This window comes from Macaca nemestrina, chromosome 4 (genome assembly GCF_043159975.1).
Source record: "Macaca nemestrina isolate mMacNem1 chromosome 4, mMacNem.hap1, whole genome shotgun sequence".
In the NCBI taxonomy this organism is placed as follows: Eukaryota; Metazoa; Chordata; class Mammalia; order Primates; family Cercopithecidae; genus Macaca; species Macaca nemestrina.
Window position 1 is genome coordinate 7,793,376 of NC_092128.1, and position 14,913 is coordinate 7,808,288.

The 14,913-nt window shown below is 43.5% G+C and overlaps 1 protein-coding gene across 8 annotated transcripts in view; it reads left to right on the forward strand.

The window, feature by feature from the left end:
• The window catches only part of LOC105474924 (protein kinase AMP-activated non-catalytic subunit gamma 2), a 321,097-nt gene extending 309,948 nt beyond the window's left edge, over nucleotides 1–11,149 (forward strand). For all 8 annotated transcript variants that reach the window (XM_011729846.2, XM_011729847.2, XM_071094222.1 and 5 more), the window contains 5 exons: nucleotides 1,526–1,691; nucleotides 2,022–2,059; nucleotides 3,170–3,316; nucleotides 6,503–6,596; nucleotides 9,927–11,149. In XM_011729846.2, the coding sequence (XP_011728148.1) occupies nucleotides 1,526–1,691; nucleotides 2,022–2,059; nucleotides 3,170–3,316; nucleotides 6,503–6,596; nucleotides 9,927–9,958 (477 nt within the window). In that variant the 3' untranslated portion in view covers nucleotides 9,959–11,149. The remainder of the gene's footprint in view (nucleotides 1–1,525; nucleotides 1,692–2,021; nucleotides 2,060–3,169; nucleotides 3,317–6,502; nucleotides 6,597–9,926) is intronic.
• The last annotated feature ends 3,764 nt before the right edge of the window (nucleotides 11,150–14,913 follow it).

A 14,913-nucleotide genomic window follows, 5' to 3' on the forward strand; every position in this document is an offset into this window, starting at 1 on the left:
GTACTTTACACAATCTCATCCTTGCTGCTACCCTATCAGGTAGGTATTTTTATTAATCCTATTTTATAGGGATGCAGCTAAGAGAGGTTAAGTAGCTTTGCCAAGGTTGCGTGGCTGGGGAGCGGTAGAGCCAGCATCCCTGTCGAGCGTTCCTCACTCCTGACACTTTCCTCCATGCAGGGGCCGTGGGAGGGAGGCGTTTGCACACCTTGCATCCACAGGACACCTGGCTGGAAAACCTGCCCCAAGTTACGTGGATATTGAGTGGTAGATTTCAAACCCGGGAGTCTCTCCGACTCCCAAGCCCAAACTATTTCTGCTAGTGTGCTGTTGCACAAGAGGGAGTCAAAGCATGAGATCATTCTTTCGCAGAGCTGCTTTAGATTTTTATCTTCTATAAAAAGGAGAGGAAGTTGCCTCTGCCCAGTACTGCCTCATATTTGGGCCAATATGGTAATTAGAATCATGCTACCAGAATATTCAGCTAACTAAAGGTTTTCAGATAAAAATAGAGAACTTAAAGAAATTTCAGAGCCTGTTTTTTACTGAATTATGAGATCATTTTCTGAGAAAAAAAAAAAAGGAGCATTTCCCTTCAAGACATTTGAAAATTAGCCTAAGCATATAGTATGCAACAGGGAATTAGCTATATTGAGATGGACTAGATGACCTAATAGGTCTTTCTTTTTTTTCTCTAAATTTCTAGGAGTCTCATGATTTGAATGTTGATGAACTCTTTGACTTGAACATTTTGTTTCTTCTAATTGTTCATCTTTTCCTGATAATTATAAGGTACACCAGGAGGATGGAATCAACTATACCCTTTATAAAAGGTGGATTTTTGAAACCGTAGACCTTATTTTGTTATACTCAAACATGACCCTAGACTTTTCTCTCCTGCCATATCCCTCCTCCTTTAAAACAGCCCCCGAAAAGAAAAGTTAATTTTTAAAGATTCTTTTAATTCTGTTCAGCTGGCTACTTTGTTCCTAGTAGACAAAAATTGGAGCTCTCCAAGGAGAATTCAGGATGTAGAGGCGGGTGGCGTGAGGACTAGCTTAGCAGTGGCTCAGACAGCTGCTGTCAAATGCTTTGGGTTTGGAAATGTGTGGGTTCTTAATAAATATTACTTAATCCTGACAGCAGGACCAGAAATTTAACATGAACAATTAAGAATAAAGGATTCAATTCTTGGTGGCTTACAGGTCTTAATATCCCAAATAGACCTGTTCTTCCCTGGTTCTATGTACGTTTTTAGTGAGTGAAGGGGAGATGAAAAAATGTTACAGTGTTAATGCTTTGCAAGAGTTTGTGATTGGTTAAATATAAGCATAGACATACAGACTGGTTCAAACAAAAGATAGAGTTCTTTGTAATTTCTCATGTGAATTCAGGCATCCAGGTAGACTGTTAGAAAAAACGAACTTTAATTTGTTGAACATACTTTTTCATTCACATCTGGACATTTGAACATGAAAAGGGTGTGTTCTGGGTCTAGAACATTTGCGCTTATCTTCCTGTTTAGATGTCTGATATGCCAAAGCCTGCCTTCATGAAGCAGAACCTGGATGAGCTTGGAATAGGAACGTACCACAACATTGCCTTCATACATCCAGACACTCCCATCATTAAAGCCTTGAACATATTTGTGGAAAGACGAATATCAGCTCTGCCTGTTGTGGATGAGTCAGGTTTGTGTGTTTGGCGCTGACAGTCAGACAGAAATAATTGTTTATCTCAGGGTGCAATTATTGTGAGATGACCTGGCACAGGAGATACGTGGGGAAAATGAAAACTTGGATATGGTGAATAAATTCAGCACCAAGGGGCACAAAGGGTCATACAAATGTTTAATTGGTTTATTTTCATATGTCCATTAAAATATGATTTTATCTCTAAGTTTCCATTTAAAAATAGACAAGGTTATTAGCGTTTAACTTTTAGTAATTATGTCATTAAAACTGATTTTAAATGAGTTTCTTTTTTAAGACATTTTTCTAACATGTGTTTTTCATTTTTAGGAAAAGTTGTAGATATTTATTCCAAATTTGATGTAATTGTAAGTATTTTAATTTTGTTCGATCTGTCACCTAGAATGCATTTTAAACATTCATGTAATATGTTTTTATGTTTTTCTCTTGTTTCTTAATTTAATAATTTCTAACCTTTTGGGGTGTGAGGATATTATCAGAATTTTATAGACCTTCTATAGTAATTGTACTTTTAATATGCATTGGTTTAGCAATTAGTTATACATTAGCAACATTTTATAATTCCTCGTCTTTACAATACATGAATATTTTATGCACTGCCACAGCATGTGTATGTATTTTCAATGTTCTTGTTTCCCAGGAGGAGGCCTGATTTATTCGCCTCTAGGCGTATGTGTAGTGCACACGTGGACTCATGGCTCCTTTGTCGGGCACATCCCATTGCTTACTGATTGGGAGCCACTGTTCTAAAGAAGAAAAGGGGACTGACACTTTATAGCCGCAAATGTGCACGCCATTTTTTGCCACAATGCTGACCCCGCATTGAACATTCTTTTGTAGCTGTCTCAAACCCTTTGCTTCACACTATTCTGTTATGTTAAACATAATAGTCACCGAGAAATATGCTGATGGGCATTTTGGTTGAGTGGGACCCACTAAAATGAATGAGAGCCCCATGCAGCCGTTTGGATCCATGGGGCTCATCAAGCCTGTTCTTCCTCCATGGTTGCTTGATCCCCCTGGGCCCTCCAAATTCTTCCCAGCAGAAACCTTGTTTCCCAGGGAGCTCGTTGAGAAGGTCCATTGCTGCAGCACTCACCACGCTTTACAGGTGTCAGCCCACCTTGCCAGAGATTTTATCCATGCATGGTAGAGAGCGTTAGAGGGTAAAAACCGGGGGCGATCTTTGGCAGGATATGCTATCAAAGTTTAACAATGTTGCTTCATAAGGAAGGTAGACCTCGTAACATGATTATCTTTAATTGTGATTGTTACGTTGATGAAATAACAGTACCAATGGTATGTTGTAAGCCAGAACGAACGTCTGATGTATGCAGGTACTAAATTCAGATAAGCATTAAAGTTTTTAGAAATCAGGCTGTCTTAAGCTCACTAATTTTGGTCATTGAAGTGAACTGAAATGAAAGGATATAATTTATTCTCTTGCTTCATTACAGAATCTTGCTGCTGAGAAAACATACAATAACCTAGATATCACAGTGACCCAGGCCCTTCAGCACCGTTCACAGTATTTTGAAGGTGTTGTAAAGTGCAATAAGCTGGAAATACTGGAGACCATTGTGGACAGAATAGTGAGAGCTGAGGTGAGACGGCTTTCCCAGTCCTGCTCCCCCGAAGGCCACTGCAACAAGTCCCCAGTAGTGAATGGTGCCTCCGGAAGCCTGACTCTCAGGAAGGGCCCAGCGAGGCAGCCTCCAAGTTCAGTCGGATGGGATTCTCTCCTGTCCCAGAACCTGGCACACTATTGGCACATAGGCAATCTCTAAAGATTTGTTGAATTGAATTGAAAAGTCATGATATCATAGCTAAATCAAATAAACTGGTAAGATACATTCATAGTTTAAACTATATATGTTTGACAGCCTGGACAACATAAGAAGACCTTGTCTCTACTAAAAATAAAAATAAATTAGCCGGGCATGGTGGCTTGGACCTGTAGTCATAGCTAATAGGGAAGCTGAGGAAGGAGGATCACTTGAATCCAAGAGCTTGAGATTTCAGCGAGCTGTGGTGGTGCCACTGCACTCCAGTCTTGGCAACAGAGCCAGACCCTGTCTCTAAATAGATCTGTGTATCTATATCTATAGATACATTTTGTTTTGAGAAAACAAAAGTTGTCCCGGAAGCTTTAAGTTCCATTTGAGTATTTATGAATTCAAAATCTAAAGTGCAAAATGTACATTTTAACAAAGTGAATGATAAATCAATAAAACTTTTTTCTCTCTTCCCACCAGTATCTCTTTTTCCTCAGTTAGATAAATAGCAAATAATGTAGTAACTCCCAGGTTCCTGCACCTCAGCAGTCCGATTTCCTTAGACTTTAATGCTTATAGGATTTTAAAATATACTTTGTGTAACACCCTAAATAAAAGACTCCGTCTAAAAAAAAATTCCTTCACAAGATGACTCCTCACAGAAGGACCAAAAAAATAAGTTTTTAGCTTTAATGTAGCTAGGAGAAGGGTGTACAGTATCAGTGATGATTCCATTTATTTATATGACATAAATAGAGCACTAACTTTTAGGTACCTCCAACAAGGGACATACATAAGTTTGACTCAGCAGCAGATGACAAGAAAATATTTGGGAAGTCATTTCAGTCTGAAAGAACTACTTGATTCTCTGGGCGAGATGGTTTCCCTTGAGAGATTCTCTGAGTGAGATGGTTTCCCTTCAGAGTTCAGGAGATAACTGTTTAATATCCACTATTGAATGTAACCAATAAAATGTGTTCAGTGTAGAAGACAAATGTGAACTATAATTTTAATGTGTGATTATAGTTAGCAAATAATTGTGCTATGTTATATCACAGGATTACTGATGAACCTAAAAGCTTTTTTAGAGAAATGTTTAAAAGAAATTTATGTTGACTGCCATATGAAAGATGACCAAGACATTATTATTATTATTTACCTAAAGCAAGCTATGACAGAAACATCACCAACATAGTATTATTTGAGACAAAATATAAAAACTGGATTTCCCCCTCTTCCTATCTCCTTTCTATGTCCCTGTTTTCTACCGGGGTATCGCTGTTCAATACAGAGAGGGTCTCCCAGGGCACAGCTGGCACAGAGCTGCCTTGGCCCAAGTTCTGAAGCCCTTTTTTTTTTTTTTTTTTTTTTTTTTTTTGAGATGAAGTCTCACTCTGTTGCCCAGGCTGGAGTACAATGGTGCAATCTTGGCTCACTGCAACCTCCACCTCCCAGGTTCAAGCGATTCTCCTGCCTCAGCCTCCTGAGTAGCTGGGATTACAGGCATGTACTACCACGCCCGGCTAATTTTTGTATGTTGGTCAAGCTGGTCTCGAGCACCTGATCTTGTGATCTGCTCACCTCAGCCTCCCAAAGTTCTGGGATTGACTGGCGTGAGCCACCGCGGCCGGCCCGAGTTCCAAAGTCTTTTTTTTTTTTTTTTTTTTTTTTTTTTTTAAGACACAGTCTCACTCTGTTGCCCAAGCTGGAGTGCAATGGCATGATCTCAGCTCACTGCAACCTCCACCCCCCAGGTTCAAGCAATTCTCCTGCCTTAACCTCCTGAGTAGCTGGGATTGCAGGCATGCACCACCATGCCCGGCTAATTTTTTTGTATTTTTAGTAGAGACTGGGTTTCGCCATGTTTGGCTGGTCTTGAACACCTGATCTTGTGATCCACCCACCTCAGCCTCCCAAAGTGCTGTGATTACAGGCATGAGCCACCGCGCCCAGCCGTTCTGAAGTTTTTAAGAGAATAGCGACACTGCTTCCTTCCTGCGGATGAAATGCCTGTTACAGAAACACCACAAAACACTCTGCAGTCACTCATTAGAGATTTCAGAGTAGAGAACTAGAGATGAACGCAATCTATCCCACTTCATTATAGCTCATTTATCCTCTTGAATGCGATTCTTAACATATGAACTTCACAGAGAAAAGACACTGCAGAAAATAAAACCCTTGTAAGAGCCACGACCTTGTTTCTTCATTTCCGTCATCATCTGGACTTCCTTCCCATGTATTAATAAGACAAGTACCTGATAGTTATTAGAAACTGACATACAGCTTTTAGAAATTAAAACTGTTATGTTTAAGAGCATGTTATAGCTACATTGTGCTTCGTGTTTTGAGGTGTATCTTTTCTATATTAATATTTTGAAAATTGAAAACTCAGCAGGGCATAGCTAGCTCTTTTTTCTTAAAAGTAATCAAGCAAATCCGCTTGAATTAGAGACAAATCAGTATCATTAGAGACAGTAGATAGATAGTTTTCCCCTCTTTCCTTCTCCGGCCTGTGTCCCTGTTTTCCACCAGGGCTGTGACTCTTCAGTACGCAGTGGGTCTTCCAGGTAATCAGACAGTAATACATTGAATGTTAGAGCCCAGGGTCGTCGTTTGGGTCTGTCTGCTGCTACTTTCCCTCATTTATTCATTTATGGGATGTGTGTGTGTGTGTGTGTATGTGTGTGTGTGTTGCTTTTTTCTTTTTTTGAGACAGGGTTTCACTCTGTCACCCAGGCTGGAGTGCAGTGGTGTGATCTTGGCCCACTGCACCCTCCACTTCCTGGGTTCAAGCAATCCTCCCACCTCAGCCTCCCAAGTAACTGGGACCACAGGTGTGCACCAGCAGACCCAGCCGCTGTCTCATTTTTTTAAAGATGATGTCTCACTATATTCCCCAGGCTGGAGGGATGTGTTTATCGTATAAAAACATGACATGATATTTTTTCCTAATGTCCATTTTAAACCTTTTTTAAATGTTAATTTTCACGTGTCCTGCTTTTCTCTTGGCAGGTCCATCGGCTGGTGGTGGTAAATGAAGCAGATAGTATCGTGGGTATTATTTCCCTGTCAGATATTCTGCAAGCCCTGATCCTCACACCAGCAGGTAAAATGCTGGTTTCTGACTTTGCCATTGGCATCTAGGAAGGGTGGGGGGCAGAACAGGAAGTGCAGCATTTAAACCATCATTTCTCCACCACCCACCTACAGATCAAGGCTTTGACTATATTACTTTGTAAACCGTTTTCGTTTTCTTTTCAGTTGAGAAGTTTAAGTGTTCTGCGTGAGTGAGGAAAGTGTATAGAATGTATTCTAAGTTAAGAGCATCCTATCAAGGTCCAGTGGCCCCTAAATGACTTGGGAGCCATTGCCATGTTCATCATAACCTTTTCCACTGAAAAGACCTCTTCAGTTGTGCTTTGTGGGAGAACTAGTGAAACATAAGAAACATAGAGGGAATGTCATTGGCTTCTACTGATACCTTCATCTTTCCTTAAAGAGAAAAAATAAAATAAAAACCTTGTATTTTTTAGTAGATAAAACAGAATACTTACACAAACTTTTATTCATTAATATTGCATAGAAATTACATTCACTTTCAAGTAGAGTGTGGTTAAACTCATTTTCTGACAGATTGACTTTGAGCAAGCCCCCAGGGTCTCAGACAGCAAGGAGCAGAGAGAGGAGGAGAGGGCTTTGGACAAGAGGAGCTGGCCGTCCTCTCATTTCACACACTCAGTAGTAAGAGGTGGGCTTCAGAGTTCTTAAAACCCCAGCCCTCCCTTCCCTCTTCCTCCTCTTCCCATCCCTGCGCCTCCCCAGCCCAGTCAAATATGAACAACCCAGCCTTTGTCAGGGCCACATCGACCCAATGTGGGAGCAAACAGCATGCCCTTTGAACTCTAAGAATCAAATATTAAATGGTGTGTGTACTACAGTATTGATTTCTCTTTAGTTCAGAAATTTCAGCTAAGACTAGTTTCTACAGTCTGTAACCCAAAAATACCTACCCTAAAGGAATCTTCACCACCTGCAACAAACATGTCTCATTCGCTAAATGAGAACACCAAGAGAAATTCCAGTATGGCAGTGATTTTTCAGAGGTGGTCCTCAGGCCAGGCATCATCACCGCCACCTGGAATTTATTAGGAAATGTCCACGTTGGGGCCCCGCCCCGAATCCACTGAATCAGAAACTCTAGAAATGGGGCCTGGTGCATTGCAGTCACTTGCAAACTTCAAGTGTTTGAAAGACCTGAATCTCACAATAGTCTTTATAATCATGAAATATTAAGAACTAAACGCATGTCAACGTCATAAAACTGGAAATAATCCAAATATCTTTGAAAAGAAGAATGGATAAATTGTGTCACATTCATTCGATGGAATACGACACAGCATTGAAAACGAACAGTGCAGCTGTGGAGGAATCTCACAGGCAACACTGAAGAGAGGGAACCCGACTCACCCAGACCATCGTATTAAATTCATGTAAATTTCCAAGCTGGCGTAACTGCACAGCACATTCGTGCTCACTAGGAAAAGTCCTCTTTGGGCAGATTTATCCCCACAGGTATTATAGCTTAGCACCTTCAGAAAAAGCCCATTTCCAGCCCTGGACCAAGGGACACAGTCTGCCCAGCAGGGTCAGGCTGAATGTCAGCTCTTGGCTGTCTCTTTGGACATTACAAAAAGAGTAAACAAGTCAAGTGATTCATCCTCTCTGTTTCTTGAGATCTCAAACCATAAGAATGAGACGGTTGTACTGGATGAGTTCAAATTTCCATCCAGATTTGGTATTTCAAAAATTCTAAGTCATTGCAATGCCCCTCCCATCCGTGCTGGCGCAGGGAGGAATCTATTTCCAGCTGGAATTTGGAATGTATGTTACCATAGAAATTGTGCCGTGAAGATGGGGGTAGCTGGATTGGAATTCCTTATGATGCAGCGTATACAACACGATTCGTTGAGGAAAATATTCCACATTACTAATAACTGGATTGCACGTGAACTTTTGGAGTGGGACGCCTGCATCTGATCAACAGTCGCTGACGTGCTTCCATGTGCGGGGGACAGCCGGCTACAAGCAGTGAACGAGGAGGCCCCCACTGTGAGGCCAAGTCCCAGCCGTCCCACCCGAGCACTATCTGAATGTAAGCAAGTCAGTTCACCTCCTTCAGCCTCAATTTCTTCAGTGGAGAAGGAGTGGGCTGATACAGGCCAGTCTCCCTCCTAGGATGCTATGAGAAAAGCTGAAAGCCGTGCATGAAAGCCATGTGTGTGCGATGAGGCGCGGTGCCCAGGACCAGCACTGTTAGGTGGTTGTCCATGGAATAGTCAGTAAGAGGCAGTTTGATGAAGCGTCTGCTGTTACTTGATTGAAAGGTACTAGGGTGACTCTCTTCACTAGGCAATGGCCACCGTTCCCCATAGGGATACTGGTTCAACACAATAACATTTTCTCTTTTTCAGAAAGTTTTTAGCAATAGTTCATTGTCAAACTTAGACTGCCTGAATGAACCTGTGTGTGCGTGCATCCAGTGCGTGGGCAGTCTGATGCTAGGAGCTACAATATTTTAGCCACATATTCTAATAGATTGCCAATGTCTTTCAGGGGTCTAGCATCTGGTGAAAAAATAGGAGAGAAACTCCTGTGATGAGAAAAATAGTAGCTCTCCTGCCAATCCACTGTGGAATGTCCTAGCCAGATACTTGTTAGGTGCCATTATCCTTAGGAATACCATAAAGCTTTTATTTTATTTTATTTTATTTATTTTATTTTATTTCATTTCATTTATTTTTTTACTTTGAGACGGAGTTTCACTCGTCACCCAGGCTGGAGTGCAATGGTGTGGTCTCGGCTCACTGCAACCTCTGCCTCCAGATTCAAGCAATTCTCCTGCCTCAGCCTCTCAAGTAGCTGGGATTACAGGTGCCCACCACTACGCCTAGCTAATTTTTGTCTTTTTAGTAGAGACAGGGTTTCACCATGTTGGCCAGACTGGTCTTGAACTCCTGACCTCAGGTGATCCGCCTGCCTTGGCCTCCCAAAGTGCTGGGATTATAGGTGTGAGCCACCGCGCCTGGCCTAAGCTTTTTTAAACACATATTTTTAAGTGTGCACAACTGAAATACTTCACACCTTCACTAAAACATACCTACATATTTCTTAGTAAATTTTTTTAGGAGTGGAACTCTTTTTTTTCCAAATTAAATCTAACATATTTAGAATAACAAGATGTTACATGGATCCAAGCTGCAGGAACGATTGGGTGGGAGATGGGAGCTTGGGCCACTTGCTCCTTCCCACGTTGCCCTCCTCCGAAGCCTCTGGATCATCCTCCTAAGGCACTGCCAGGCACAGGTAGAAACCCCTGGGGGAGAGAACCCTGCTGTTACCATGAGCTTTGAAACTTTCGTCTTCCATCCACTGACAGGTGCCAAACAAAAGGAGACGGAAACAGAGTGACCGCCGTGAATGTAGACGCCCTAGGAGGAGAACTTGAACAAAGTTTCTGGGTCACGTTTTGCCTCATGAACACTGGCTGCAAGTGGTTAAGAATGTATATCAGGGTTTAATGATGGGTATTTCTTCCAGTGATGTTGGAATTAAGCTTAAAAAAGAAAGATTTTATGTGCTTGAAGATTCAGGCTTGCATTAAAAGACTGTTTTCAGACCTTTGTCTGACGGATTTTAAATGCTGTATGTCATTAAAGTGCACTGTGTCCTGAAGTTTTCATTATTTTTCATTTCAAAGAGTTCACTGGTATGGAACAGGTGATGCGACATAAGGTGAGTGCACGGCATGTTCAGATCACAGTGCCTTATGTCCGAATACAGCAATATGTCACCTCCGCAGCCGGGGCGCACGCGTGCGAAGCCACACCGAGCTTGAATGTGGAAGTCTTTGAACCTTTTACCAAATCAGTTTGTTTTCATTAGATTTGTCAAAAAGTTGTCATTTGAATATAACGAATGACTTTAAAACTGTAATGACACTTTTACACGTAAGTGTTTCGTTCCGGGCTACCGTGTCAACGAGGCTGCTTTACAACAGCTTTATTTAGTTTTACTTTCATGCCATTTTTTTTACACATCTTTTGGTGAGGTAAACTTCACCACACCCATGAATAAACTCTCAGTTATTTTGAAATGGCAGATTTCTCATTATTTAAGTTTGGATCTGGAAAGGACATGACTTCTGAAACAGCCGCTGCTGGGTTTTCAAAGCTGAGGTCTCTCAAAACGTGTAGGAGACGTTGCCGTCAGGCGGGAGCCAAGTGCCGGGAAGATGTCTATTTTTTTTCTTGTGTATTAAAATGTAAAATCATGATGTTTGTATGACTGCCGATGCAATTGTGTTTGTAAATTTTATTGTGGCATATACAGTATTGTCATACAGTTGAAGAGAAACAATGTTTCCTAATGTAAGTGCTCTGAAAATGTTGACACTGTATATATATATATGAGGATAGTTTGGGTTTTTTTTGTTTTTGGGTTTTTTTTTCAGATTGAAAAATTAAAATAAATCCTACTATCTACCATTTTGTTAAAGAAGTTATTTAAAATGCCTTGTATTTCAGCACCTATCAATTAAAATTCTACGTGCAGTTTTCCACTTAGCTATTTCTCCCCAAATAAAGAAGTACGTGAATTTCATCTCTTTTCCGTTATCAGGAAAAAGAGTCAGGGTTTAATTCGTAAACTATCTGTCTCCACTGTTAAGTGTGAATATATTATTATTTTATTTTATTTTATTTTATTTTATTTTTTTGAGACAGAGTCTTGCCCTGTTGCCCAGGCTGGATGGAGTGCAGTGGCACGATCTTGGCTCACTGCAACCTCTGCCTCCCGGGTTCAAGCGATTCTCCTGCCTTAGCCTCCCAAGTAGCTGGGATCACAGGTGTGTACCACCACGCCCAGCTAATTTTTTTTTTAATTGTATTTTTAGTAGAAATGGGGTTTCACCATGTTGTCCAGGCTGATCTCAAACTTCTGACTTCAGGCGATCCACCCGTCTCAGCCTCCCAGAGTGCTGGGATTACAGACATGAGCCACCGCACCCAGCCGAGTATGAATATGTTTAATTTAAAATTGCCACACAGGTTTTTTGCATGTGTGCTAAGTTGTCAGTTTTTTCATTTCCTAGTAGGCCAAATATGAGAGAGACAGCAAATGTGTATGTTTTCCCCATAGAAACAATAGTGGTTGTGATTTAAGCTAATGGTAATATTTGGGAGAAAGGAAAAAGTCACAAAGTTGCCAAAACAACACAATTTTGAAACTCAAAGAATTTATCAATCTGTTCCTTGTTTGTGTGCCCAACACATGAGTGTGTGTGCAGACTACGTATCTACATACAGGTGATGTGGCACATACACAGGTACAGTCATGGCCGTGTACAGATGCTTCAGTCGGACAGACTGCATATGCTACAGTGGCCCCACAAGATTAAAATACCATCTTTTTACTGTACCTTTTCTATGTTTAGATGCACAAATACCATTGTGTTACAATTGTCTACAGTAACATGCTGTACAGTTTGGTAGCCTGGGAGCCATAGGCCATACCACATAACCCAGGCGTGTAGTGGGCTGCACCATCTAGGTTTGTGCAAGTACACTCCATGATGTTCACACAAAGATGAAATCACCTAGGCCGGGCGCAGTGGCTCACGCCCGTAATCCCAGCACTTTGGGAGGCCGAGGCAGGTGGATCACCTGAGGTCAGGAATTTGAGACCAGCCTGGCCAACATGGTGAAACCCCGTCTCTACTAAAAATACAAAAATTAGCCAGGCGTGGTGGCGGGCACCTGTAATCCCAGCTACTTGGGAGGCTGAGGCAGGAGAATCACTTGAACATGGGAGGCGGAGGTTGCAATGAGCTAAGATCGCATCACTGCACTCCAGCCTGGGCGACCAAGCTAGACTTCGTCTAAAAAAAAATGAAATCACCTAACAACACATTTCTCAGTGCATTTCCATGGGTAAGCAACACATGACTGTAGGTAACTACGTGTATAGTTACATAGATGATGTGGCATATATCTAGATGTGTAGGTGACATGGCATGGTTTTGCTTTAGAAAAGGGTTTTGGGCCACATAGGTCCTTGCGATTCCTATTCCCGCAAGGCTTGTTCAGCAGAGCTTGGTCTCCCTCAAGCGAGCTTGTTCCGGGCTCCTGAGTGGTGCAGAGGCACCAGGCACAGCATGGCTCACCACAGGCCTCTTGCTGGGGCTTGGCCTTGAAGAATTCTCTTCCTGTTGTCAGACTACAACTAAGAAAGGCCTGTACCCTCTTCCAACGAAGGGCTGGCATTTGTTCCTCGCAAATGGGGAAGACCTGGCTGTGGTGAGCTTGCTGCTCCTGCTCGGTGCCTTTGTAGGAATGAGGGAAAGTGGCCCTGAAAGAGGCCAAGCCTAGTTAAAGGCAACACATTGGTAAATATGTATTGAAGGAGAGATTTGAAGGGAATACGTTTTAAGTAGTTCTAGATAGAGAAACCCTTGCTGGCTGACCCCCAGGTGTCTGCCCTGACCTTGTCATGGTGAGGCTCGCAGGGACCCCGTGGGCGCTGGCTCCCTGTGCTGTCCCACCCCCGCCCTGAGGCGGAGCTGAGAGCACTTGAGAGGATTGTGGATAAGGGTGGATAAGGGCAGGTGCATGTCACAAATCAAGGATGTTGGTTCTGTTTCGCATTCTAATCTCTAAGAAGAGTTTATAATGTAAATGTATTGAACTGATAGAATTTCTTAGGACATTTCTTAGGAGGGTTTAGTCTTCTAAACTCAGGGAAGCAGACAGTCCTCACGGTCAGGGGAGATTCTGGTCAGGGGGGCATTTGGCAATGTGGAAACATCTTCGGTTGTCACAACTCAGGGTGGAGAGAGGGGGCTGCGATGGGCCAGGCCCTGCTCCTCTGCCCACACCTGGGCCCCCTAGCTCGCTCATTCAAGCCACCGCCTGGGCCTGGCAGGCATTGGAGGGCGAAAGGCTTTGGATGGGAGCTGTCCCTGGCACACAGCGGCGGGCTCTCAGCCGGGCTGATGCCGCACTCCGAGCAGCTTCCTTCCTTTCCTGCTGTCCCTCTCCTCACCTGTGCCCTTTGGGCCACTGGGGAAGAAGCGGCCAGAGCCAGCCCTGCGCTTGTGGCCGACTTGTCTGAGCTACAGAGAACAGAGGAGACACGGAAGCGATGCTCCCCCAGGGGCCTCACTCACCCGCCAGGCAAGGGGAGAGGGTGGCAGGGGAGGAGCCCTCACCTCTGTCTACAGCCCTGCCGCCGGGCACCTCACTCCTGTTTCCAACACAGCCTCCTTCACCTCTGCTCCTCCACACACAAAGCAGAAAAGCTAGGAACCTCCTCGTTTTCTGTGCATTTTTAAATCCTCCTCCCCACCCCTTTGAAAAGACCTCTAAGAGGGCAGCATTTCCAACAACTTTGAATGCATTTGAGTTGTAAGCCCTAAGAGGTGTCCCTTCCAAATTATGGCCACTATGCCTGGCTGCATTTTTAAACCAAAATTGAATCACTTCAGTGCTGGGAAACCCTGACTGCCTGGAGAATCCAGCCTTATCTACTGAGCTGGGAGATGGAGGCCCTCACTGGCCTCTGCCCACTCTGATACACTCCCCTGCACTCCAGAAGGGTCCCCAGCTTCCACACCTGCCTGCCTGCGCCCTGTCTCCAGATTCTCCATCTAGAACAATTCTGTTCATCTCTCAAGGCCTGAATCAAATACGACTTCTGCTGTGACCCTCCCCAGCAAACAGAGGCCCCCTCCATCTATGCCGCACAAGACCCGCCACACACGCACAGCTGTATTTATTGTAAGTCACTGTCCCTTCCCTGCCCTCACTCCCTCCTGGCCAGTGGAGAGCAGTGGTTGAAAGCAGCTGGCGTCTGGAGTCAAAGGAGGGTTTGCTACCCAGCACTGCTGTCACTGCCAGAAAGCTGTTGTGCAATCCCTTACCTCGCTTAGACTGGTTTTTCTCACCTGGCAAGTTGTTTATAGGCAACAGCACTTTGCAGCTCTAAAGGACCATATAAATGTTAGTAGCAGTTGTTGACACGGTGGTCCCCTGAGTCCTTTGAGGAGGGTGACCTGTTCATCTCGATGCTCTGAGCTCTGGCAAGGATCCGGCATGTGGCAGGTGCTCGACTGATGTCTGTTCAGAGTCTGGACAGTGGCTGGTGAAGGCCAGCACATCTACATGGATTTTGGCGCTGGTGCAATGTCCCCGTCGCACAAAGCTTTTCCCTCTAGATTGCCAGTTGACTTGATAAAGTTAGAGAGATGCCACATAATCTGCAGCGTTACAGACAAATCCAGAGGTGGCCAAGTGCACAGACCAACCGTGCACAAAGAACACGATGTAGCCGTGTGTGGAGGGAGCCCCCCTTGCCTTTTAGGAGAAGGG